Genomic DNA, 20,493 nt, shown 5'->3' with positions numbered 1-20,493 from the left:
GGAAATGACAGGGTGAGGAGCCACTGGTCCAGGAGCTGGAGATGGCAGGAAGGAAGGCCACTTGGGCATTCTCAGCCAGCCTGCCTGGCACTTACGGGCTGGGGTGGGACTGGCCAGGAATGGGCTGCCGCCCTGGTTGTTCCTGGTGAACGCACAGAAAAGCTCCATGTTTTACAAGAAGTGGGACTGTTCCCAGGCACCAGAACCAGCCTCTGGGGCCCACTTCCACCAGGAGGGATGTTCCACAGGGGCCAGTTCCCCAGGGCTGACAACAGTGCCCAGACGGCCCTCCCCAGGGCCTGGGACAGGGCCGATGCCCACGGGCTGGTGCCCAGGAAGCTCCCATGAACCCAGTCCCACTTGGAGAGGGGCCCCTAAGCATGGTGATGGTGAAAGGTGCTATCACTTGAGGCCTCTCGGGGGCCAATGTGGCACTCCCAGCGGCCAGCAGGTGTCCCTGCACTGTGGCTGCACTTCTGCCACCTGCACAGGCAGATGTAAGGGCGCGGGCTCACTCCCGACCGCTGGCCCGGGTCGGCACTGCTCGGACGCGCAGGTGGAAAGCAGCCAGGGGCGTCCCTCTTCACCTTCTTACGGCCCCGCCAACAGGGAGACAGGGCACCCGGGGAGAAGGAACGGGCTGTCAAGGGCGCCCTGCAGGCCAGGAGATTCCAGAGTCACGTGAAAGGAAAAATGTTTAAACTTGGGAATATAGAGTAATGTCTTCGCATCCTCTGTAGGGGTCCCAGATACAGAACAACTGGGCACGTCCTGCTCGGGGCTGGAGCAGCTCTGTACACAGGGGCGACATCAGAAGGATGCTCACGACAGCACTGCCCAAGACTGCAAAGATGGGAAACAAAGAAATCCACGTCGGGCGTTCTGATGGCCCAGCTGTCTCCCCCAAGTTCCCATGTTGAAGCTCCACTCCCAGCATCTCAGACGTGGTTGTGTTCAGAGGCTTCAAAGAGGGGATTAAGGTTCAATGCGGTCATATGGTGGGCCCTGATCCAATAGGACTGGTGTCATCATAAGGGGGCGAGGACACAGACACACTGACGGAGACCATGGGGGGACACACAGCGAGGTGAGGGGCCTCGGGAGCAGCCAGCCCTGCCAACACCTGGATCTCGGATGCCCAGGCTCCAGGACCGGGAGGAAGCACCTCCTGTCGCTTAGGCCACGCAGCCTGAGCAGGTGCGCACAGGCATCTCTTCCCACGGCCCATGTAGCCCCCCTCATGGCTGCACGGCTGTGTCCCGTGGCTCAGCGCTGAGGGCCCCACCCACTTCGCGGGAGGGCACAACAGCTCCCTCAGGCCAGGGGAACGGAGGGGAGTGACACGCACCACTAGTGGTTCACTAGCGGTCCTTCCCCAGCCTCTGCGGTCATGGAGAAATGTAGCCAGTAGAGCCCTGTCGGCACGGCCCGAGGGACCACAATGGACAGGGTGGCCACGATGTGGAGGTTCTGTTCCTGCAGCACAGTTGGCCCGCCCTGACCAACACAGCGCCAGCAGCCTGGTGACCGCACTCCTTGCTGCCAGACCTCCAGGCTGTTAACAAGGCAGTGACCCCCACTGGGCCCTCAGCCCTACCCCGCCCCCTTGAGGACCGGTGATTCCGATGGCTCATGGTTCAGCCGAGACCGTGGAGTGAGCAGCCGCCACCTGCACATGGGCCAGGGTTCAGCGTGCCCAGAGGCCTCCTGCGGTTGCCGGCACCTAGAACGTCTCGAGTCCTGGAATCACAGCAGAAAATCTGCCCGTACCTCCCCATGGTGCTTTTGTGACTTTTTACCATCAAATCTTTAATCCACCTGGAGCACGGCTGGCACAGAGTGAGTTTCACTGTTTTCCAGACAACTGACCAGCTGCTCCAAGTCCTCTCAATGAATGATCCACTTTACCCCCATTAATTGGAAACAGCCCTGCCAGCGTGAACTAAACCCGTGTATTTATTCGGCTTTATTTCCAAGTTCTCTACTCATCCTTCCACACCAATTTCCATGTCCTTTCGTTCCTGCAGCTTTAAAAAATGTTCTGTATCTCACAGTACCTCATCCTCAACACTTCCGGTGTTAGAAGTTTCCTTGGACACAGGCGCTTTACAAACCCTCCCACAGTGCCCACCGTGTCCCAGCTTTAGAAAATGAGACCTCCGGGTATTTCCAAGGGAAGCGAGGGACAGACACAATGGTCTGAAAGGCACACCCCAGCACCGCCCGCCCTGAGCACATCCAGCAACCCTGCCAGGCCCAGAGCACCCTCCTCCGAGTGGGCTGCCTGCGTGTGCAGAGCCGGGAGTGGCCATGACCCAAGGGCCCTTCTCCTGCCACACACAGCAGAGCCCCCTCTCCTGGCCCTGTGTTCCTTCTCCCCCGCCAGAGGAGAGCAGCTGGGTCATCACATCTGCCCAAAGGCAGGGCACAGTGCCAGCTAAAGATGGGGCAGTCACTTTGTGGAACCATAGGTGCTGCCTGTCTGGAAGGCCAGCGCCCTCCCACCCTCTGCCGACCCCAGGAATGGGTGACCTTGCCCTCACAACTGAGGCCTGCTCCCCCGTCCTTTTCTTCATGGCCAGGGCACAACAACTGAACCCATTTTCCACAGGTCATCTGTCCAGTCTCTCCCCAAAGCCCCCGGGCCTGCCGTGGCAGAGCTGACCCTCATGAGAGGTACGCTGGACCATAACCCGAGCCTGCAGGAGCCGTCTGGGGCCCGAGGGGGAAAAGGCCCCCAGTGAGACAGGGGGTCGGAAGGGAAGATGGCAATCTTGGGCTGAGGGAACTCACTCCAGGTCCACTAAGTGGAGACGGGAGAGGCAGCCTGTGCAGAGGGCTGCTGACTGGGCCACCCGCCCCAGAGCTGCCCTCTGGGGCCCCAATGTTGCCAACGACACCAGACCCACAGGTGGGCCAGGCCACAGCTGACCAGGACAGCCTGCAGGAGGGCCCAGGCCTGAGCAATAGCATGGGGGCAGCAGTGTGACCAGGCTGGGCTGGAACATCCAAATTTCTCCACTGCATCAGAACCAAGGGTGCACACTGATTTCTTGCCAGCTTGCTTGTTTCACTTTGGGGCTATATCAGCTCCCCACCTACTTCTAAGACTCGCAGCTATTTTACTTACAAAGTGTCTATGCCGTAAAATAACTCACAAATAAAACCACCTAAACCCAGAACCTTTTCAAGCAAATTACTAAATGAAGTAATCCCAACGTCTATTTTACTTAAAATTTTTTACCATTTGCTTATTACTTTCCTTCCTAAAATGACTTTCTGATTGCAGTTATATTTCCACTTCTTTTTCTTTCCTACTCTCCAGGAAGGTGTTTTGTTTTCCCAATTACAGGACCCACAAGGGCCTGAAATGTTTGCCTATCTGCCCCTCGGAGCAGATGCACTGTGCCCGTCCTGTGCTGACCTGGGCTGGAGAAGCCTCCCAGTCAGCTCTGTTACTAGAAAACCCTCCCTGTGCAGAACAGGTCCTCCTTTACTCCACTCTCGGCCCTGGGGACTCATAGCCCTGGTCTGTTGCCTGCTCCTCACTTCACCGCCAGCCTGGAAGCTAGTACTCAAGGCCACACTCCTCCCAAGCCTCCCACTCCCACCCATTCAGCCAGACCCTGCAATGATCCAAGACCCCGTCATAAACCACACTTGCAATGCTGACCGGGTGCTCGCGGCTGGGCCCAGGCTCTGCTCCCACTGATGGACAAGGACTCACTCAGCCATGGATCCAACTCATGTTTAATAGCACCGATTGTGTAGCAAGGACACGAGGTTGACTGATGGGAGCCCTGCCCTAGGGACTCACAGTCCATCCAGAGACACAAGTCATTACAGCGCTGGGCGTGAGTGCTGAAGCAGCCAAGTGCACGAGTGGGTGTGGAGGCAGGACTGCTGAAGAGCAGCGGGGAGGGCAGCACGGGCCAAAACAAGACTAGATGCTAACACAGCAAGCAAATGCCTGGAAGGGAGCTGAGACTGGCAAGGAGGCCCCCACCCCACCCTCCTGCATTAAAGCTGTTCCAGTGGGCCAGGGCTGCTGGTAAGCCCATACGTAGGGAAGGACCCTTCTCTGCCAAGACACCCTCCCACTTATACTGAATAATGAAAACAGCTGCTTCCTCCATGCAGACTTCCTTAACATCCAGTCCAGAGGATAGGGGACACAGGGAGCAGAGACTGGGGCAGAAGTCTAAAGCAGACACCACAGGAGTTAGGTCCAAAAGGGGTGGCACAGTGGACCCAGTCCTGTCCCAGCCAGCACTGAAGGGGGTGGGTTTGCGGGGGAGTAGTTACTCCCAAACTTGATGGGGACTGATCTACACAACTCTTTCCAACTAGCGGGAACAGGCCAGGTGAGAAGGCACTCCCCAACAAGGTGTTGGGATGCAGCCAAGAGCCCAGTGGGAGGCAGCCTCTGGGCCACTGAGGGAGTTGGAAAATGAGGGGCACAGGGTAGAGGCCATTGTCCTGCTGTGCCCTGGGGAGGAGGTCTAAAGGGAGCTGTTTGTGCTCAGACACGGTAGATGCCGAACAAGTGCATCTCCTGCCCAACAACGGGGCAAGTAGACAGGGCACTACCTGGTGCACCCCATCCAGAGTTAGCTGGCAATACCCCACTGTCCTGACAGGGGGCCGTGGGGTTCCCTGGCCACGCAGGCCACTTCATGACAAGTGGGCACTGCCACACCTGCCCAGGCCGTGTTCGGAATCTAGTGCTGTGGGCTGGGGCATGGGACAGAATGGTGGCTCTCCTGGGGTCGCTGGGGTGTCCACTGCCCCCTGTGGGGTACCTAAGGATGCCTCCTGGCCTGCCTCTGTCTCAGAAACCTCCTTTGTTTTCTGGGGCCCTGGACCCCCTGGGTGAGTGGGACCTGGTTTCTGGGCAGGGGGTTCAGCAGATTCTTCAACTGCAGGGACAGGTTTGGGGGCCGCCTCCCCTGGCTGGGACGAAGATGGCCCTACGGGACCAGGACCAGTGCTGCCTGCAGAGCTGGACAAGGCAGGAGGCTCCGCAGGCCCAGGGCTGCTTTCCATGGCTAGAAGCTGCTCAGATAGAGTATTTCTAGATGTGGAATTGGAACTAGAAACAGTGGGGGTGGCCAGAGCAGCGGGGACAGACCTAGGGGGACTGCCCATGTTGAGGGCCAAGGCCTCTGAGAACCTAGCTAAGTACTGTCTCACCACAGGCAGCTGTGGGGCCACTGGTGGCTGGCTCGAGGCCAGAGGCAAAGAACAGGGCCTTGCAGCGTGGTACTCAGCAACGTTGTTTGGGTTTTGAATAACTTCCTCAAGATCCTGGCAAAAAAGTTCATAGTCGTCAGGTAGGGGCAGGTCCCCATCGAGATAGGGGGCTGCCCACACCCGGGCTCGGCCCGTCAGGCGCCCGAGGATCTCGCAGACGCGGCTGAGGTTGTCCCGGTAGTGCTCAAAGCGGAAGGACATGTAATCGCCCAGCTGGGCCAGAAAGCGGTCCAGCAGCCAAGGGGAGCCATCGAAGGTGCCTGGGTCCGAGCCGGGCACCCAGTGGAAGTCCACCCTGAGGGGCCGCGGGCCCATGCGCATTGCCGGGGGGCACGTCTCTGCGGGCTTACCGCCCACAGCACCACTCGCCGAGCTCTTCTGCTCCATGGTCGTGCGCACACACACAGGGTCCCCACAGCAGGGCCGCTCAATCCAGGGATCCACTAGGGGGGTGTACGCAACCCCAGGAGTGGCCCCGTCCACCTGCCAGGGGTGTGCATTGGCGTAGTTGGCTGCCGCCCGGATGGGATTGCGAGGGCCCTGGCGCCGGCCACGAGGCATGCTGGGAGCAGACGGGAGCTGTCACGTCAACTAGAGAAAGAAAGGGAAGAGGAGGGAGGGATGGCGCCCAGAGGGTGGGCAGAAGCGGCGCGCAGACACAACAGGACAGACGGCTGCGGAGGGGTGCTCCAGGCAAGTGCTGAGCAGGGAGCTGACCACTGCGGCCTCAGAAGAGCTGAGAAGAGCTGATGGGACTGTCAGACGCAGGCCACCATCCGAGGCGATCTGTCCAAAAACAAGGTGGGAAGAGTGGGAACTAGGCCCAACCACCACCACTGGGCAGCCGACCCTGGGCCCCCACCAGGAGCTCTCCATGCAAGGGGGCCCAGAGGCCGGCCTGGGAAGTCCCAGAAGGCAGGTACACACCACCTGGGATGTTTCAAGGGCAAGATGTGATGGCGGTGATGTCAATCCCAGGAGAAGAAAAGGGGGCCAGATCAGATCCCCCTGAGCTTCCTCGGACGGCCTGTATGGCTGTCAAAGAATTTCAGGAGAAGAGTGACAATAACAACCTTCACTGATGGTTCTAGTCATGCCCAACACTGACCCCTGACGAGGCTGGTCCTCTCGCCACCCCTGAGGCACAGTGGTGAATAAAGTCACTCGTCTGTGGCCACACACACCAACCAGTAAGTGGCAGAGGCAGCTGACCCCACCACACGTCACCACGCCATTTACCAGCTACGCTTCACAGTCCTGTGAACTGTCTCCCAGCTGCCCAAGCACTGTACCGTCAGGCGCAATGTGCGTCATAAGATCTTTTTACATCACAGGCCCAGAAACATGGCAAGCACTACCTGTGTGCCTTCCAGCTTTCCCCCCACCCCCACACCCGTCCTGTGTCTCCCAGACTCATGTCACTACTCACAGGGCAGCCACCCCCACCCCAAACACATCCTCCCTGCATTCCCCTCCCTGTCAACAGCCCAGAATCTGATCCCCTGAGTTAAATTCCACTTGCTCTGTCTACTCTCCCCACCCCAAGGTGGTCCCTGCAAAAGGCCTGGAAAGCAGTGGCCATCACCCCTGAGCAGCCCAAAGAGGCGCAAAACAAAAAAGGAAGTGCAGTTCCCGTCGGATGCAAGGAGCCCTCCCGCAGTCCAGCCTGAGGGTAACCACCTCCCCAGTCTCCCTGCAACACGAAGTCCACTCCTGGCCTGCACAGAGCGCTCTCTGCTTCACCCCTCCTGGCGCGATTTCCCCAACAAGCCCTCCACACACACACACACCCCGCCCCCCACTGCTCCACCGGCTCCCACCTAGGGGCGCCAGTCTGCACTCACCTTCGGGGCGGCTTCCCACGTGTTTACCTACCCCCAACTGCGCGAGCTCCTCCAGGGGGCACGGTCTGCTGGTCTTTCCGCCCAGGACCTCCCAGGGCGGCCTGCAGCATTCGGAGCCGCCAGGGCCCCCAGCACCTGCCTCCCCAACCCCCAACGCTGGTGGTGGGGCGGGGGGTGGCGGTCTTCCACCCGAAAGCCCGTCCCATGCTGACACTAAAAACACGCTAAGGCGACAGAGACCCAAGACAGCAGGAAAATGCCGTCTAGTCCAGTTCCTCACCGAACTCTGAAAAAACGGTGACCACGAACCACTCCCGCTCCTGCCCCCTGTGAGGGAAGGCAGCCTCTGCCGTGCGCGCCCAGGACCCCGCCCCGCCTGGCTCTCACTAATTCGGGGAGCGAGGTCCCCAGCCTGCCCGGCGCCGAAGGACCCGGCCCTTCCCCGGGACAGGACAGCGTGCGCCCGCGGAGCCGAGGCCGCGCCCGGTTCAGGCGCCGCCGCACGAAGCCCACCTACCTGTGGCCACGCGGCGCCACGACGGTCCGGTTCCCTCGACAGCGAGTCCGAGCGCACCTACAAAACGGACGAGACCGGCCGCCGTGAGGCGAGGCCAGGGCCGGCGCGGGCCGGGGTCGGGAAGGGACAGAAGGGCGCGGACCCCAACACACTAACCCGCCGGCGCAGCCTGCGACCCCCGCCACGAGCAGCGCGAGTCCCAGAACGGCCCAGTCGTGCGGCCACGCCCCCTGCGTGCGCGCGGCCGACCCCTACGTCCCCGCCCCGGCCCCCGGAACGCCCCTCGCTGGCCGCCCAGCCGCGCCGCGCCTGCGCCCTGCGTCGTGAAGCCTCGGTCGCGCAGGCGCTTCCGGGCCCTGCCAGCAGGGCAGCAGGGCGCGAGGGTTGATGGGAGGGCGCCCAGCCGGACGCCGCGCCGAGTGCCACGAGAGCAGGCGGGGCCGCGTGCGCAGGCGCAGGAAGGGCCGAGTCCGGAGTGAGGGCGGGGCCGCGTGCGCAGGCGCCGGGGGCGCGCTTCGCTGAGGAACGGCTCAGTGCGGCGGGATCGTGGCGCCCACCTGGCTCTAGCTTGGGACTCAGGGACTGACGCGGCGACCACTGCCCTCAGTTACTGCTGAGCGTCAGGAGGGATGTTGGGGGCCGAGGGCACCAGGGAGGGTTGGCACAGAGGGGCTGCAGCGCTTCCTGGACGGAGTGCCCGCAGAGTACCCGTAGCTGGAGACCCGGCCGGGGCCGGACGCGTAAGTGCGCCCAGGAGCGACGGGGCGGGGCTGGCCCCGAGGACCGTCCCCTGAGGGCCCGGTTCCCTCGCCGTGGGCGGGCTGGCTCGATTCACCCCTCAAGGCTGGACCCCGAGCGGCTGCCCAGCCAGCGCCCCGGCACTGGGAGGGCCGGTGCGGGGGAGAACTGGTGCCCTACGTGCGAGACCTCTAGCACCTCGTGCCCCGGGGCCCCGAGGTGGGGACAGGTTACCAGGGCCAAGGCGGCCGAGGTCACTGGAAGTGATGTAACACCAGCTCCCTTTCTGCTCTGGTCTAGCGACTTCTTTCATGAAACCATCTCTGAAATGTTATCTGCATTTACAGCCAAACTCACTTGCTTTGATCCTTGAAACGGAATCAAAGATTACACTGTACCTTCTCAGGGTTTGCGGGGCTTTCAGCAGCCTCGCCAAAAATAATAGAGGTGGCACCCAGCCAGGAAACGCCTCCTGGAAGTGTGAATGAAACTTGTATTTTTCGGTTGTGTCTTTCCTAATTGACCTGATAATTTAAACTTCCTGCTTCAAAGGAGAGGGGGAGTTCCCGACAGTTTGGCAGCTAAGGCCAACTCAGGGCAGTCAGCGGAGAGTGGGCAGCAGACTTGTGCAAAACACCCAACCACACCCACCCAACTGGGCCACACCATCAGAAAATACCTTTTTGGGTCCAAAACTTTATTTTGTTATTCAGGCCATCTTCTATGTATATATATTTTTAATTGTGGTAAAATATACATAAAATTTATTTTAACCATTTTTAAGTGTACATTCAGTGGCACTAAGTATATTCATATTATTATGCAACCTTCACCACCATCATCTCCAGAACTTTTTCATTACCCCAAACAGAAACTCTGTCCCCATTAAACACTCCTCCTCACCACCCCTTTCCCAAGCTCCCAGTAACCTCTATTTTACTTTGCCTATATTAATTTGCCTATTCTAGGTACCTCATATAGTTGGAATCACATATTATTTGCCATTTCACTTAGAAGAATGTTTTAAAGGTTAATCCATGGTGTGGCACCTATCAGAATTATTGTTCCTTTTTAAGACAATAATGTTCCTTTGTACGTATATACAACATTTTGTCTATCCATTCATCTGTTGGTGGACACTTGGGTTCCTCCCATCTTTTGGCTGTTGTGACTGATGCTGCTGTGAATGTGGGTATACAAATATCTGTTTGAGTCCCTGCTTTCAATTGTTTTGGGTATATACCTAGGAGTGGAATTGCTGGGTCATATGGTAATGCTATGTTTAACTTTTTGAGGAACTGCCGAATTTTCTACAGTGGTTGCATGAGTTTTCATTCCCGCCAGCAATGCACAGGGGTTCCAATTTCTCCACATCTTCACTAACAGGTGTTCTTTTCTGCGTTTTCTTTTTTTTTTTTTTAATAATGGCCATTTTAATGGGCGTGATGTGGTATCTTGTGGTTTTGATTTGCATTTCCCTAGTGACTAGTGATGTTGAGCATCTTTTCATGTGCTTATTGGACCTGGATGTGTGTTTGAACTGGGAGGCCCAGAAGCAGTCGTCAGGCTCTGAAGTGTTGAGCGTTGGTGTCAGGTCTGTGGCTCCCCAGAGCCAGGGCAGCAAGGAAACAGGGACACGCAGCCCAAGAGGTGACGCCAGCCTGTTAAGCCTGCCTGTGCTGCTTGCCCCCTGGACCTTCCTCAGGGCCCGTCCCTAGAGCCAGCTGGTGACAGCAGAATCCAGAACCATTCCTGCCATTTCTTTGTTCAAATTTGCTCTGGTCATTCCTACCTTAGTTCTTGTAGTACAAGCAATCACTCCAGCTGTCACCTAAGTGTCTTCATTTCTCCCTCATTTTTGAATAATATTTCTGGGTTGGCTTTCTTTCTGAATGTAGATTTCATTCCATTTCTTCTCACCTTCATTTTTTCAATGTGCAGTCAGACACATGTAATGTGTCCTTATTCCTCTGACTGTTTTCACAGTTTCCTCTTTGTCTTTGATTTTCAAGAGTTTGACTATGATATGCCTGGCTGTTTGTTTGTTTTTATGTTTATACTGCTTGAGATTTGTTGGGATTCTTGGATCTATAAGTTGATCCAAAATTCATGAAATTTCAGGTCATCATTTCTTCAAAATTTTTTTATGCCCCATTCTCTCTCTTTTCTCCCTCCGAAGCACCATTATATTAAACTTTATTTCTTTTTTTAAAAAACTAATTATTTATTTATTTGGCTGTGCCAGGTCTTAGTTGTGGCACGTGGGATCTTTGTTGCTGCATGCAGGATGTTCGTTGTGGCGTGCAGGATCTTTTAGTTGCGGCATGCAGGCGCTTAGTTGCGGCATGTGGGATCTAGTTCCCTGACCAGGGATCGAATCCGGACCCCCTGCACTGGGAGCTCGGAGTCTTAACCACTGGACCACCAGGGAAGTCCCTAGACTTTCTGCTGTGGTCTCTCAGATCCATATTACCTCTATCGTTACTCTCTATTCTTTTGATTGGAGAATTCTTATTTATTTGTCTTCAAGATCATTGACCCTTCCTTTTGCCATCTCCAAACTGTTCTTAAAATCCATTAAAGTCCATCAAGTTACATTTTCATTTATTGTTATACTTTTCAGTTTTAGAATTTCTATTTGGTTCTCTTTGACTATTTCCGTTTCTCTGCTGAAATTCTCTGTGGTCATTCATTATGGCCAATTTTTCCCTTGAGGACTTACATATATTTATAAAACCTGTTTTAAAATTTAATTCCAGGGACTTCCCTGGTGGCACAGTCGTTAAGAATCTGCCTGCCAATGCAGGGGACACGGGTTCGAGGCCTGGTCTGGGAAGATCCCACATGCTGCGATGCAACTAAGCCCATGCGCCACAACTACTGAGCCTGCACTCTAGAGCCTGTGAGCCACAATTACTGAGCCTGCGTGCCACAACTACTGAAGCCCACGCGCCTAGAGCCCATGCTTCGCAGCAAGAGAAGCCACCACAATGAGAAGCCTGCACACTGCAACAAAGAGTAGCCCCTGCTCTGCAATTAGAGAAAACCCGTGCACAGCAACAAAGACCCAATGCAGCCAAAAATAAATAAATAAATAAATTTATTTTTAAAACATTTAATTCCCAAAAAAAAAATTTAATTCCAACATCTGGATCATCTTGGGCCTGGTTTCTAGGAACTGCTTTTTCCTCCTGGCTAGGAATCACATTTCCATGTTCCTCACACGTCTAGTCATTTTTAGTTGTGTTCTGGACACTGATGGCATTTTGTAGAGCCTTTGGAGTCTGTTATCTTCTGAAGTGTGTTGGCCTTTGTTTCAGCAGGCCTTCCACTTTGAACTTTTGGAGGCATGGTTTTATTTTTGTGAGGGTGGATCTGTTGCAGTTTTGCCTTTAGTCCTACACAAACCCGTTAGTCTGGGAACCTAATTTTTTCTCCTAAGGTGTGGACTTGCTGTGGTTTCAGGGGAAGGCCCACAGTATTTGCACAGCCCCTGTGACTTGGTGGGACTTGAGATCCAAACTCTCTGTCCGCCTGCAGTGGATGATCACTGAAATCTCTGCTCTCTCCTCCTTGAGTCTTGCTCCCACACGAGCAGTTCAGTCATCAACCAAGGATCTGACGGGAGTTTACATGCAGGTTTTCAGGGGTTTTCTCCCTCATTTCCAGATGCTCTGGCTGACCCCAGCTGTTCTCTGGCACCTCAAGCCAACAGGACTACAGCTTCCTGTTCCCATTCTGGTCACTGGTGCCCTGCCCTAGGGAGGGCCCTCAGGGGAAAAGCATATACACATGAATCTCACTCAGTGCATTTCTTTTTCCAGTGGCTGGATTCCCTCTAGTTTCTGATTGCTTTTGGTTGATCTTCAGTGACTTCAGACAGTATCTTTTCTATTTTGTGTGGAGTTGATCACTTTTATTTGCGAAAAAGTTAGCTTTATACAAGCTGCTCAGACACCACCCAGACCAGCCCCTCTGCCCCCTGTACATCTGTCTCACAAGCACCAATCCAGCTATGCCTGCCTGTACGTTAAGACACACAGCACCTAGTGGAACACTTGGAGCAGACCTGGCCTCCTGCTCCCCTGTGTGGCCCTGGCACACGAGAGCTGGAGGAGGAAAGCTGCAGAACGTCGGGTCGGCTCTGAGCTGCACCCCTTTCCACGGACACACAGTGTGTGGAGCTCAGACCTTGCCAAGCAGGCTCCTCGGATCGGTCAGGATGGAAAACACAACGTAAAGGCTTCACGCCCAGGTTCATCAACAGCTGTGCCTCAAGCACCTACTACACACCAGGCACCATGCTGGGGACAGAGACATGAGGAAGGGAGGCTCCTTTAGGGCAAGAGAGAAACACCATTCCAGGAAGGCTTCCTGGAGGGAGAGCCTTGCACTGAATCATAACCAAGGAGGGGGGCTGGCTAGGCAGAAGGTGGAGGCACAGCCTGGCAAAGGCTTAAGGGCCAGGCGTGTGCCATGGGGGAAGTGATCCCACTCTCTGCCTCCCCGTGGCAGGACCTGGTCCTCGCACCCCTTTAGGGCAGGTGGGGAGGGCCTCACAGTGCAGTTCCTCGCCCGGTGTGCCCAGGCAGGCACCTCTGGGAGGAGGCAGGCGCCGGGCGGGCCTCTGACCTGCAGAGAACGGCTGATGTGAACAACACTCCACTTGTACAATGTCTCCCCTTTGAAAACCAGATACTCCCTGAGCTATGGAAACCCAACCGCTTGCTGAGCGTCAGGACGTTATTATTATAATCACCCGGCCCAGTTCCAGCCACCGGGGCAGGACAATGCGCCTTTGAGGCCGCAGAGGGCTCGCCTCCCATCCACCCTCTCCCACAGGCGGGGGCCTGGCCGCACCTTCATGCCGCATGGGGCACCTGGGGGTCTGGGCATCAGTCTTCTCACTTGTCAGGTGGGGGCCCAAAGAAGACACGTCCAGATGTTGCTTCGATTGCCTTCTGTTCTGTCCCACATCTTGACCCTGGTAGCTCAGGAGCCACTTACATCTGCTTTGGGGGAACTTATGGGTATGAAAATTCTTCAAAGATACTAAGACCATCAGGGGCCATTAGCCATTCTTGCCATCATGGGCTGCATGCCTCGATAACATAATTATGAAAAGGGAACCCGTGGGGGGCCGTGCCCAGTGCCTGGAGCCCTGGCTGGGTCAGTGGCTGGCGGCCAGGCAGGGAGCTGGGCCCTGCAGGCTCCTGACCCCCAGCTGCTACGTAACAAGGCCACAGTGCCTGTTGCTCATGGCTCCACTTTATTCCCAAGCTTTTGGTGTTACTTGATCATCAGTTTTATGCCATAAAGATCCCAAATTTATTAGGGAAAAAAACCCCAACAAACTTAATTTCATGGAACTGCAGGCTCGATCACTGTCCCATGAAACCCTAGAGGCCAGAGTCTCAGGGCTTGAGCCAGGCCTGCCTCTCCTGTTTGCTTCTGCTGTCGCCGCTGGGCAGCCCTGGGGCAAGGCTGGAGCAGGACCAGCCAGGCAGTGAGGGCTCGGTAGTTCCTGAGCTCACGTGCGTTCGTCAGGATTGGGTGTTCACCCTGCGGGTGCCCTGTCCCCAGTGGGGGTCAGCTCCAAACAACAGGCACGCAGAGGGAGGTGGTCCTCCTGCTGCCCACTTGGACGGTGCTGGTATGGCTGCTGGGAGCCGGTCTTGGGTTTCGGGATTAGGGACACCCGAGCACCATAAGCCACGTTGGGCTGGGATTAGGCGGGCTCAGCTCTAAGATGCTCTGCTGGCCCGGGGAAGGCACAGGTGCTTGGCTGGAGCCCAGGACGTGCAGGGTTCCCAGAGCCCTCAGGGCAGGCCCAGAAACCCGAGAGATCTCCAGGAGCTGCGCCACAGGGAGGGCCAACCAACGGGGAGGAGTGGGCCTGGGGAGAGCAAATGGGGAGAGCAGGGGTCTGCATCAGGGCAGACTAGGCTGTGCTTCCCCCCACAGACGTCAGACCCAGGCCTAAAGGCCACAGCCCACCTGTCCTGAGGCCAAGCTCCTGCAGACCAAGAAGCAGCATCTGTAAAACAGTCTCCTCCCTCCCAGTGTTGCCCAAAAGATCCGGTGTGTCAGCAGGAGCGGGTCTCCTGCCGGACCCTGGCTACTCGGGGCGGACAACCCAGCTATCGTCTCCCGGCACTATGGCACCAGCCCAAGGGGGTGCCATCTGTGGCCATCGGGATCTGGCATCGCTTCCACCAAAGACGCTTCCTGACATGACTGGGCCAGCAGAGGGATGTGCTGTGGGACCTTGGCACTACAGCAGAGACAGGGCAGGGGACACTCGTGGGGCAGTTTGTGATGTGGCCACCTCGGGCCCAGGCACCCTGCTGGGCTTGTTCACCCCGGAGGGGGGGGCATCTCCCAACCTGTTTCTGGCAGTGACTAGCCCACAGCATCCCCTCATGTGCACCCAGACTAGGACCCAAGGGTGGGCCGAGCAGGACCGGTGGGCACTGACCAGAAAGGAGGTAGGCAGTGGAGGTCAGGGCAGGCTTGGTCAAGCTGGGCAGGAAGAGGCCATGGCTCAGGTGAGGGCAGCAAGGAGCCCTGGGCTCCCAGAGGGGCTCAGGGATGAGTGGGGGCAGCCTCGGGCTCTTGGTGGCCTGGCCCAGACCCAGCCAGCACGGGGGAGCCTCTCATGGCGGACTCGTAAGAACCAGATGCTTCCGTGAGTGATGTGAGTGCGGGGCACTGAGGCCTCACGGTGGGGGGTGCCCTGACTGGGGTGGGCCGGGCGCCCAGAGCCTGAACAGGGTCCGCAGGGCTCAGTCATGCAGCCTGGTGGCCCTGGGCCTCTGGACAAGCGCACTGCCCAGCATATTCATGGCATCCCTCTTGCAGGGCCCTGGGCCACCTGCACCGCGGTAGCTCCTGGAAGCTCAGCGTCAGGCAGTGAGTGGTGGGTGAGGGTCTTGGGCCCAGCATTGGGGCCTGCTTCAGGCCAGGACACCAGCCACGTCTCTGAGCTGCTGCCTGGCTTGTGGCCACAGGACAGGTGACAGCCACCTGACAATGGCTGTTTCTCACAGGGCAACTCTGCCTGGAGGGCCCCTGGCTGGACCTGGCGGTCACCTACTCAGCCAGGCCTGCCGCCACGTGAAACTATGGCTGAGGCATGTGTGAGGTGGGTGTTCCCTGCTACCCACCCATTAACACTGGGGTTCCCCACATGGCTGTGGGATGCTGGGGGCACCCACGGCCTGTGTAGGGTGTGCAGCCCTCAGCCCAGCCCTTGAGGACTGGTCACCCTCCCCTGTGTATCCGCCTCCCCGGGGGCCCGGGACCTCGGGGACAGCACCTCAGGGGGCTGGGGGAGGACTGGGGTGGTGGCAGAGGGCTTCCCAACGGAGGGAGAGGCAGGGGAGGGGTGGGCTGGCCCCAGTGGCAGCTCCCCCACGTCACTGCTCACCCCGCAGCCACAGATGAGTGCAGGACATCGCGGGGTCATTGTAGGTTACACAGAACAATCTGAGGAATTAAAGTCATATTTTCATTGCACCATAAAAACATGCCAAGGTGCAGGAGGCGGCCCTGGGCCCAGGTGGAGAGCACCTGGCCTGTGGGGTTCTGGCCCCTCCCTACGCTCCGTGGGAGGAGGAACTGGAGCCGGGCTTTGCCCAGGGAGGGGCCTCAGGCCACGCAGTGAGCAACCCTGGAGCCAGGCAAGCCTGAGGGACACACAAGCAGGACAGAATGCCCTGTGCCCAGCTCCAGCCTGAGACCCAAGAGTACAGTGGGCTCCTCCCCAAGTGCAGGGCGGGGGGCTGGGGGTCAGCGAGGGAAGCCTGGGTCTGTACACACCACCCCACTGGAGACCCCAGGGCAGGGGGCATGGGGGACATGGCCGGGCCCTTTGTGGCTCCTGATGCTTACGAAGGGGGCCAGGCACCTGCCTGCGACAGGGAGGGGGTGAGCCCCGCGTGGGGGAGGGGCCTCCACATTGGCAGCGCCCCAGGGCTGTCCCGAGCACGGTGGGGGCTTTGTTTTCCCTTCGGTGGCCACACAGGCTGCGTGAACTGGCCAGAGAGAGGATGTCGCAGGCACAGCTGGATCGAGGCTGCCCTGGGAAAGGGACTGCAGAGGCACTGATGTGGGGCGGCCGCCTGGCAGGTGCGTGGGGCTCCCAGCCCGACTGCATCACCCGGCATCACAAGAAGCCGCGAGGCCGCCTCAGGTCCCTCTTTGGCCCTGTGCGGCCATCCCAGTGCCCAGGGCCGCCCCTCCCATCCCTGTCAGCTGACCCCGCAAAGCCCGCCCCCTGCCTCCAAGGCTGGGAGGCCACGCCCAGCGCAGAGGGAACCTCCTCGTGGGGCCACCAGCCGGGCGTTAAACGGGACACGGCTGATCGCGCTGCAGTTGTCAAGAGGCCTGGCCCCTCCCGGCACTTGGCGTCTCAATGGGGCGTCTGAAGGCCGCTGCACATGCTTCACGCGAGCGGCGTCTGAGTTCCCGCAGGCCCATTAAGGCGCAAAGACATTCCTTTGTTCGCTGACAAGCAGGGTCCCACCCAGGGCTCCCGGGCGGCAGACTAAGTGATGTTTTCTTAGGCAAGACACGAGATTAACCGCCGCTAAAGCCCCAGTACAATGCTGGGCCCTGCCCGTCGCTGTCAGCGCCATCTCTCCGCGGTGACTGACAGGTGCCGGGGCCCTCCCTCCCCATCAGCCTCCGTGTGCGGGATTAGCCTGAGCCCAGCCGACAAGCTGGATGGGGCCCCGGGAAAGCGGAACATTCGGGGAACAGGGCCTCAGCACCATCCCACTCCTGTCACCGACCATGGTGCTGGCAGGTGGCTCTGGAACACAGCCTGCGTTCCCAGGAGGCTCTGCTCCAGGAGGAAAGGCGGGGTCCTCCGGGGCGGGGTGGGGCGGGGTGCTGGGGACCCCCCACACGCTGACCCCTGCACAGCATTACTCGGAAGGGATTCCCCATGGTGACGGACGGGCGGCCACCCCGGGCGCATCGGGGACATCATGGGCAGGGCACGCTTCCAGAAAACACCCTCTTTATTTGTGCCCTGGAAACGCCGGTGGACTCAGACGTGGGCAGCCCGCGGGGGGTTTCTGCGCAAGTCGTCATCATCTGGCATGGGCGAGGGTGCCAGATGCAGGCCTGGGCCATCCCTGCAGGGCGCTCAGCGGTTGGTCCAGATGCACTGGGCAGGGGCGTGCCTCGCCCGGGCTCGGCCTCCAGCATCCTGCCTGCCGAGGATGGGGGTCAGCATGGGGTGGCCCCGCGTCCCCACACCCGCCCGCACACAGGGACTCTCGGGGGACAGAGGAGAAAACAGCCGAGGGGTGGCCCTGCCCCGCCAGGTTGTGCATAACTGTTAGAAACACCCTGAAATGATAAAGCTCATCAGAGGCAGCCCTGTCCAGGAGCTGTGGAGGAGCCAGTGCCCTGGGTGCCCCAGGCGAGGCTCTGGGCCTGGCCCACTGCCCACTGATCCTCTGCCGTGGCTTGGCCCCTCACGCCCACCTGTGGGCATCCCGTGGGCGCTCACTGCTCTGTCCACAGTCCCCCGGGGCCCTCGGGACCCCAACCCAGGAGGGGCGGACAGCCAGGGGATGCCCCTCTCAGGCTGACAGACGGAAAGGCCCCAACCACAGGCATCCCCTTGGCTGGGGTCAGGCAGGGACTTGCTTATTTCCTCCTAGATGAGGCTCAGGACAAACATCACACCCCCGGGCTTCCGGCAGCCCACTCAGCCTGGCTTTGCAAAGTCTAACAGAACCAGACTGTGGGCGGCTCTGAGCACGAGGCTGCGTCTCCACCTTCTGGGCAAGAGAGAAAGGAGCTGGGCTGTTCTGAGCGGGGCAGGTGGTAGGGAGGCCCACTGAGCACTCCACACCCCGAGTCCCCAACCCCCCGCCCCCAGGACAGGCGCTACGGGGTGACCCCGGCCTCCAGACACCGCCTGCACATGAGGAGCAGCAGCAACCCGGCTGGGGTCTGGAGTGCCCTGGGTGCGGGGGGGGCCCTCTCGGCAGGTGCAGCTTCTCCTGCACCTGGAGAGCAGTTCACAGTGGCACCCTACTCCCCTTAAACATAGGACCTACCCTGCATGCGTACCTGGCTCTGAGCCTCCGCTGAGCCTGGCCGTGGGGTCAGAAGTCACGCTGAGCACCCTGGGTCTAGGGATGGCCGCTTAGCCTCAGCAGCCGGTCACGGTGGGGTCCAGGCCCGAGCGCTTGGAGATGCGCAGCTTGGCCACCTCCTCGGCACAGGTTGGGTGGATGCCCACCGTCCGCATCACCTGCTGGTAGGAGGCCCCACACCTGCACGCCGGGGACAGGGGATTCGGGGGACGAGTCAGTGCAGGGAGGCGTGTTCGAGTCACCCCCCCCCCGCCCCCATCCTCAGGTGGCAGCACACGGGGGAGAGCTGGGAAGTCATGGTCTCCTCACCGTCCCCCAGCCCTGGCCCCCATCCTCTCTTCTCCAGCTGGCAGCCAGGAACACCTGCCAACACCTATGCTGGCCCCGCCCCACCTCCCTTGGAGCAAACACCCTGAGCCTGCAGTAGCCAGGCAGCCCCACCTCAGGCCCACCTCCCACCTGCCTGGCCTGGCCTCCTGCTGCTCCCAGCCCACCAGGCACAGGCCCACTCGCCCTCCTCTCTGAGTTCAGCCCCCTCTCTCTGCTTCACCACAGCCCTCCTGCCTCTGACAGCCCCTCACCAGCTGCCTGGCCTCTTCACACCCAGAAACCCACCCCCACCAGAGCGTCCACAACACGGGCCCCGCCATGCACAGCCTGCAGCTGGGACCGGCCCCACAGGACACGTGCCCCCTGGGAGGCCCTCCCAGCACACTTGATGCCGAGGCCCTGCTCCTGACTGCCTGGGCACTCAGCCCCCAACCCTCATTCTGAGCAGAGAAGACCCACCGTGCCCCTCAGGGCTGGCTGGGGACACGAGCCTGTTCCCCCCGGTGGCCCGGCCAGAGATGGACATGGCCACCTCTCAGGTGACCGACCGGACCCGTCCCATCGGGCAGACCCTCTCTGAAAACATGACCACGAGTGACCCTGATGCGGCAGACTTCCAACAGCGGTGCCGCTGACTTTCGGGGGACCCCAGCCTGAGTGTCACGTAACAGCTGACATTCCTGTGGACTTACTTGATCCCCAGAGCAAATCCTTGAGTAACTTCGCCAGCGTTGGGGCCAAGGAAGTGCAGGCCCAGCACCAGCTGTGGGGGCTCCCGCAGACACACCATCTGAAAGGCACATGGTCAGCAGGGGCATGCGCGGCCGTGGGGGCTCTCTCTCATCCCGGCCAGGCCCACGGGGATGCTCACCTTTATGTAACACTGGGACGCGTCCCGTTCAGGCACCACGAACTCCAGTGGTTTATAATACGCGTGATAAACCTGGGTGACAAGACACCGATTCCTGGGTCAGCGGCTGCAGCAAAATAAGCCCCGGGGGCATTTTACAGCTCGACAGGCTGTGAGCACAGTGGGGCGGGGGTGGGTGGAACTGCCCGCTCAGCCCACAGGTTGTGGTCTGGGGCAAGGACAAGGCTCGGCTGGCCTCAGAGGCGCCCCTCTCCTCCCGGCACGGCAGCCTGCGGACAGACCCTCTCCCACCAGGCCCAAGACCCCCAAGAACTACAGCAGCAGAACGGGTGCCAGACTGGCCACCCTCTGACTTGCCCCAGAGCCTGAGGCTCAGTGCAGGCACGGGCACCGCCCAGGAGCACAGCCCAGGTGGACACTGCAGAGAATGGACGGGGCGACCGCGGGCAGTGGAAGGGGGCCCGGCCGCCTGTCTGGCCTCCCTCGGGCACCTCGGTGCTTGCCGGGCCCTCGCTCGAGCCAGGAGGCGGGGTGGGCGCGGCCCCCACCGGAGTTGCTGGACAAAGGCTTTCAGCGCCTGAAAAGGGCCGATAGCGTGTTCGGGGCTGCGGCCGAGTAAAAAATGAGCAGAGCCCTCACATGTGCTGCACAGCCATTATTAATTAATGCAGCTTCAGAGAATATTGTTCTAACGAAGACAGAATTGAAAAGAAAACAAACAAAGGGCATTTGGCCATTCAACATTGTGAAACATAAAACAACATCATGGAATGCCATGGACACATGTCCCAGGGCACTTGTGATGAATCGAACAAAAATAGC

The 20,493-nt window shown here is 59.1% G+C and overlaps 2 protein-coding genes and 1 long non-coding RNA gene across 7 annotated transcripts; 1 reads left to right on the top strand and 2 right to left on the bottom strand.

Annotated features, from left to right (window-relative positions):
• Nucleotides 1–3,694: 3,694 nt before the first annotated feature.
• Nucleotides 3,695–7,873, bottom strand: RTL10 (retrotransposon Gag like 10). Of its 5 annotated transcripts, XM_028487181.2 has the most exons (4): nucleotides 7,771–7,873; nucleotides 7,615–7,671; nucleotides 6,181–6,288; nucleotides 3,695–6,039 (listed from the first exon to the last, which is right to left on the bottom strand). In XM_028487181.2, exon 4 carries the CDS (start codon nucleotides 5,812–5,814, stop codon nucleotides 4,675–4,677), a length of 1,140 nt encoding a protein of 379 aa, XP_028342982.1. In that variant the 5' UTR covers nucleotides 5,815–6,039; nucleotides 6,181–6,288; nucleotides 7,615–7,671; nucleotides 7,771–7,873; the 3' UTR covers nucleotides 3,695–4,674. The 5 variants fall into 5 exon arrangements, with proteins under 5 accessions (XP_028342982.1, XP_028342986.1, XP_028342983.1 ...); XM_028487185.2 differs by lacking the exon at nucleotides 6,181–6,288; XM_028487182.2 differs by lacking the exon at nucleotides 7,771–7,873 and having other exon boundaries at nucleotides 7,615–7,764.
• A 212-nt stretch (nucleotides 7,874–8,085) lies between these two features.
• Nucleotides 8,086–11,471, top strand: LOC129391959 (uncharacterized). Its single transcript, XR_008616895.1, has 2 exons — nucleotides 8,086–8,354; nucleotides 11,112–11,471. It is a non-coding gene; the product is annotated as an uncharacterized lncRNA (long non-coding RNA).
• Nucleotides 11,472–17,368: 5,897 nt separating this feature from the next.
• LOC114485550 (thioredoxin reductase 2, mitochondrial-like) lies at nucleotides 17,369–20,248 on the bottom strand (the record flags this gene model as incomplete). Its single annotated transcript, XM_028487186.1, has 5 exons — nucleotides 17,369–17,573; nucleotides 18,445–18,650; nucleotides 19,493–19,590; nucleotides 19,672–19,765; nucleotides 20,163–20,248. Coding segments are annotated over 4 exons (402 nt in total), but the record flags the coding sequence as incomplete, so codon positions are not given.
• Nucleotides 20,249–20,493: the final 245 nt, after the last annotated feature.

This window comes from Physeter macrocephalus, unplaced genomic scaffold, assembly GCF_002837175.3.
Source record: "Physeter macrocephalus isolate SW-GA unplaced genomic scaffold, ASM283717v5 random_1782, whole genome shotgun sequence".
Classification (NCBI taxonomy): Eukaryota; Metazoa; Chordata; class Mammalia; order Artiodactyla; family Physeteridae; genus Physeter; species Physeter macrocephalus.
This window is presented reverse-complemented; position numbering and strand designations above follow the sequence as displayed.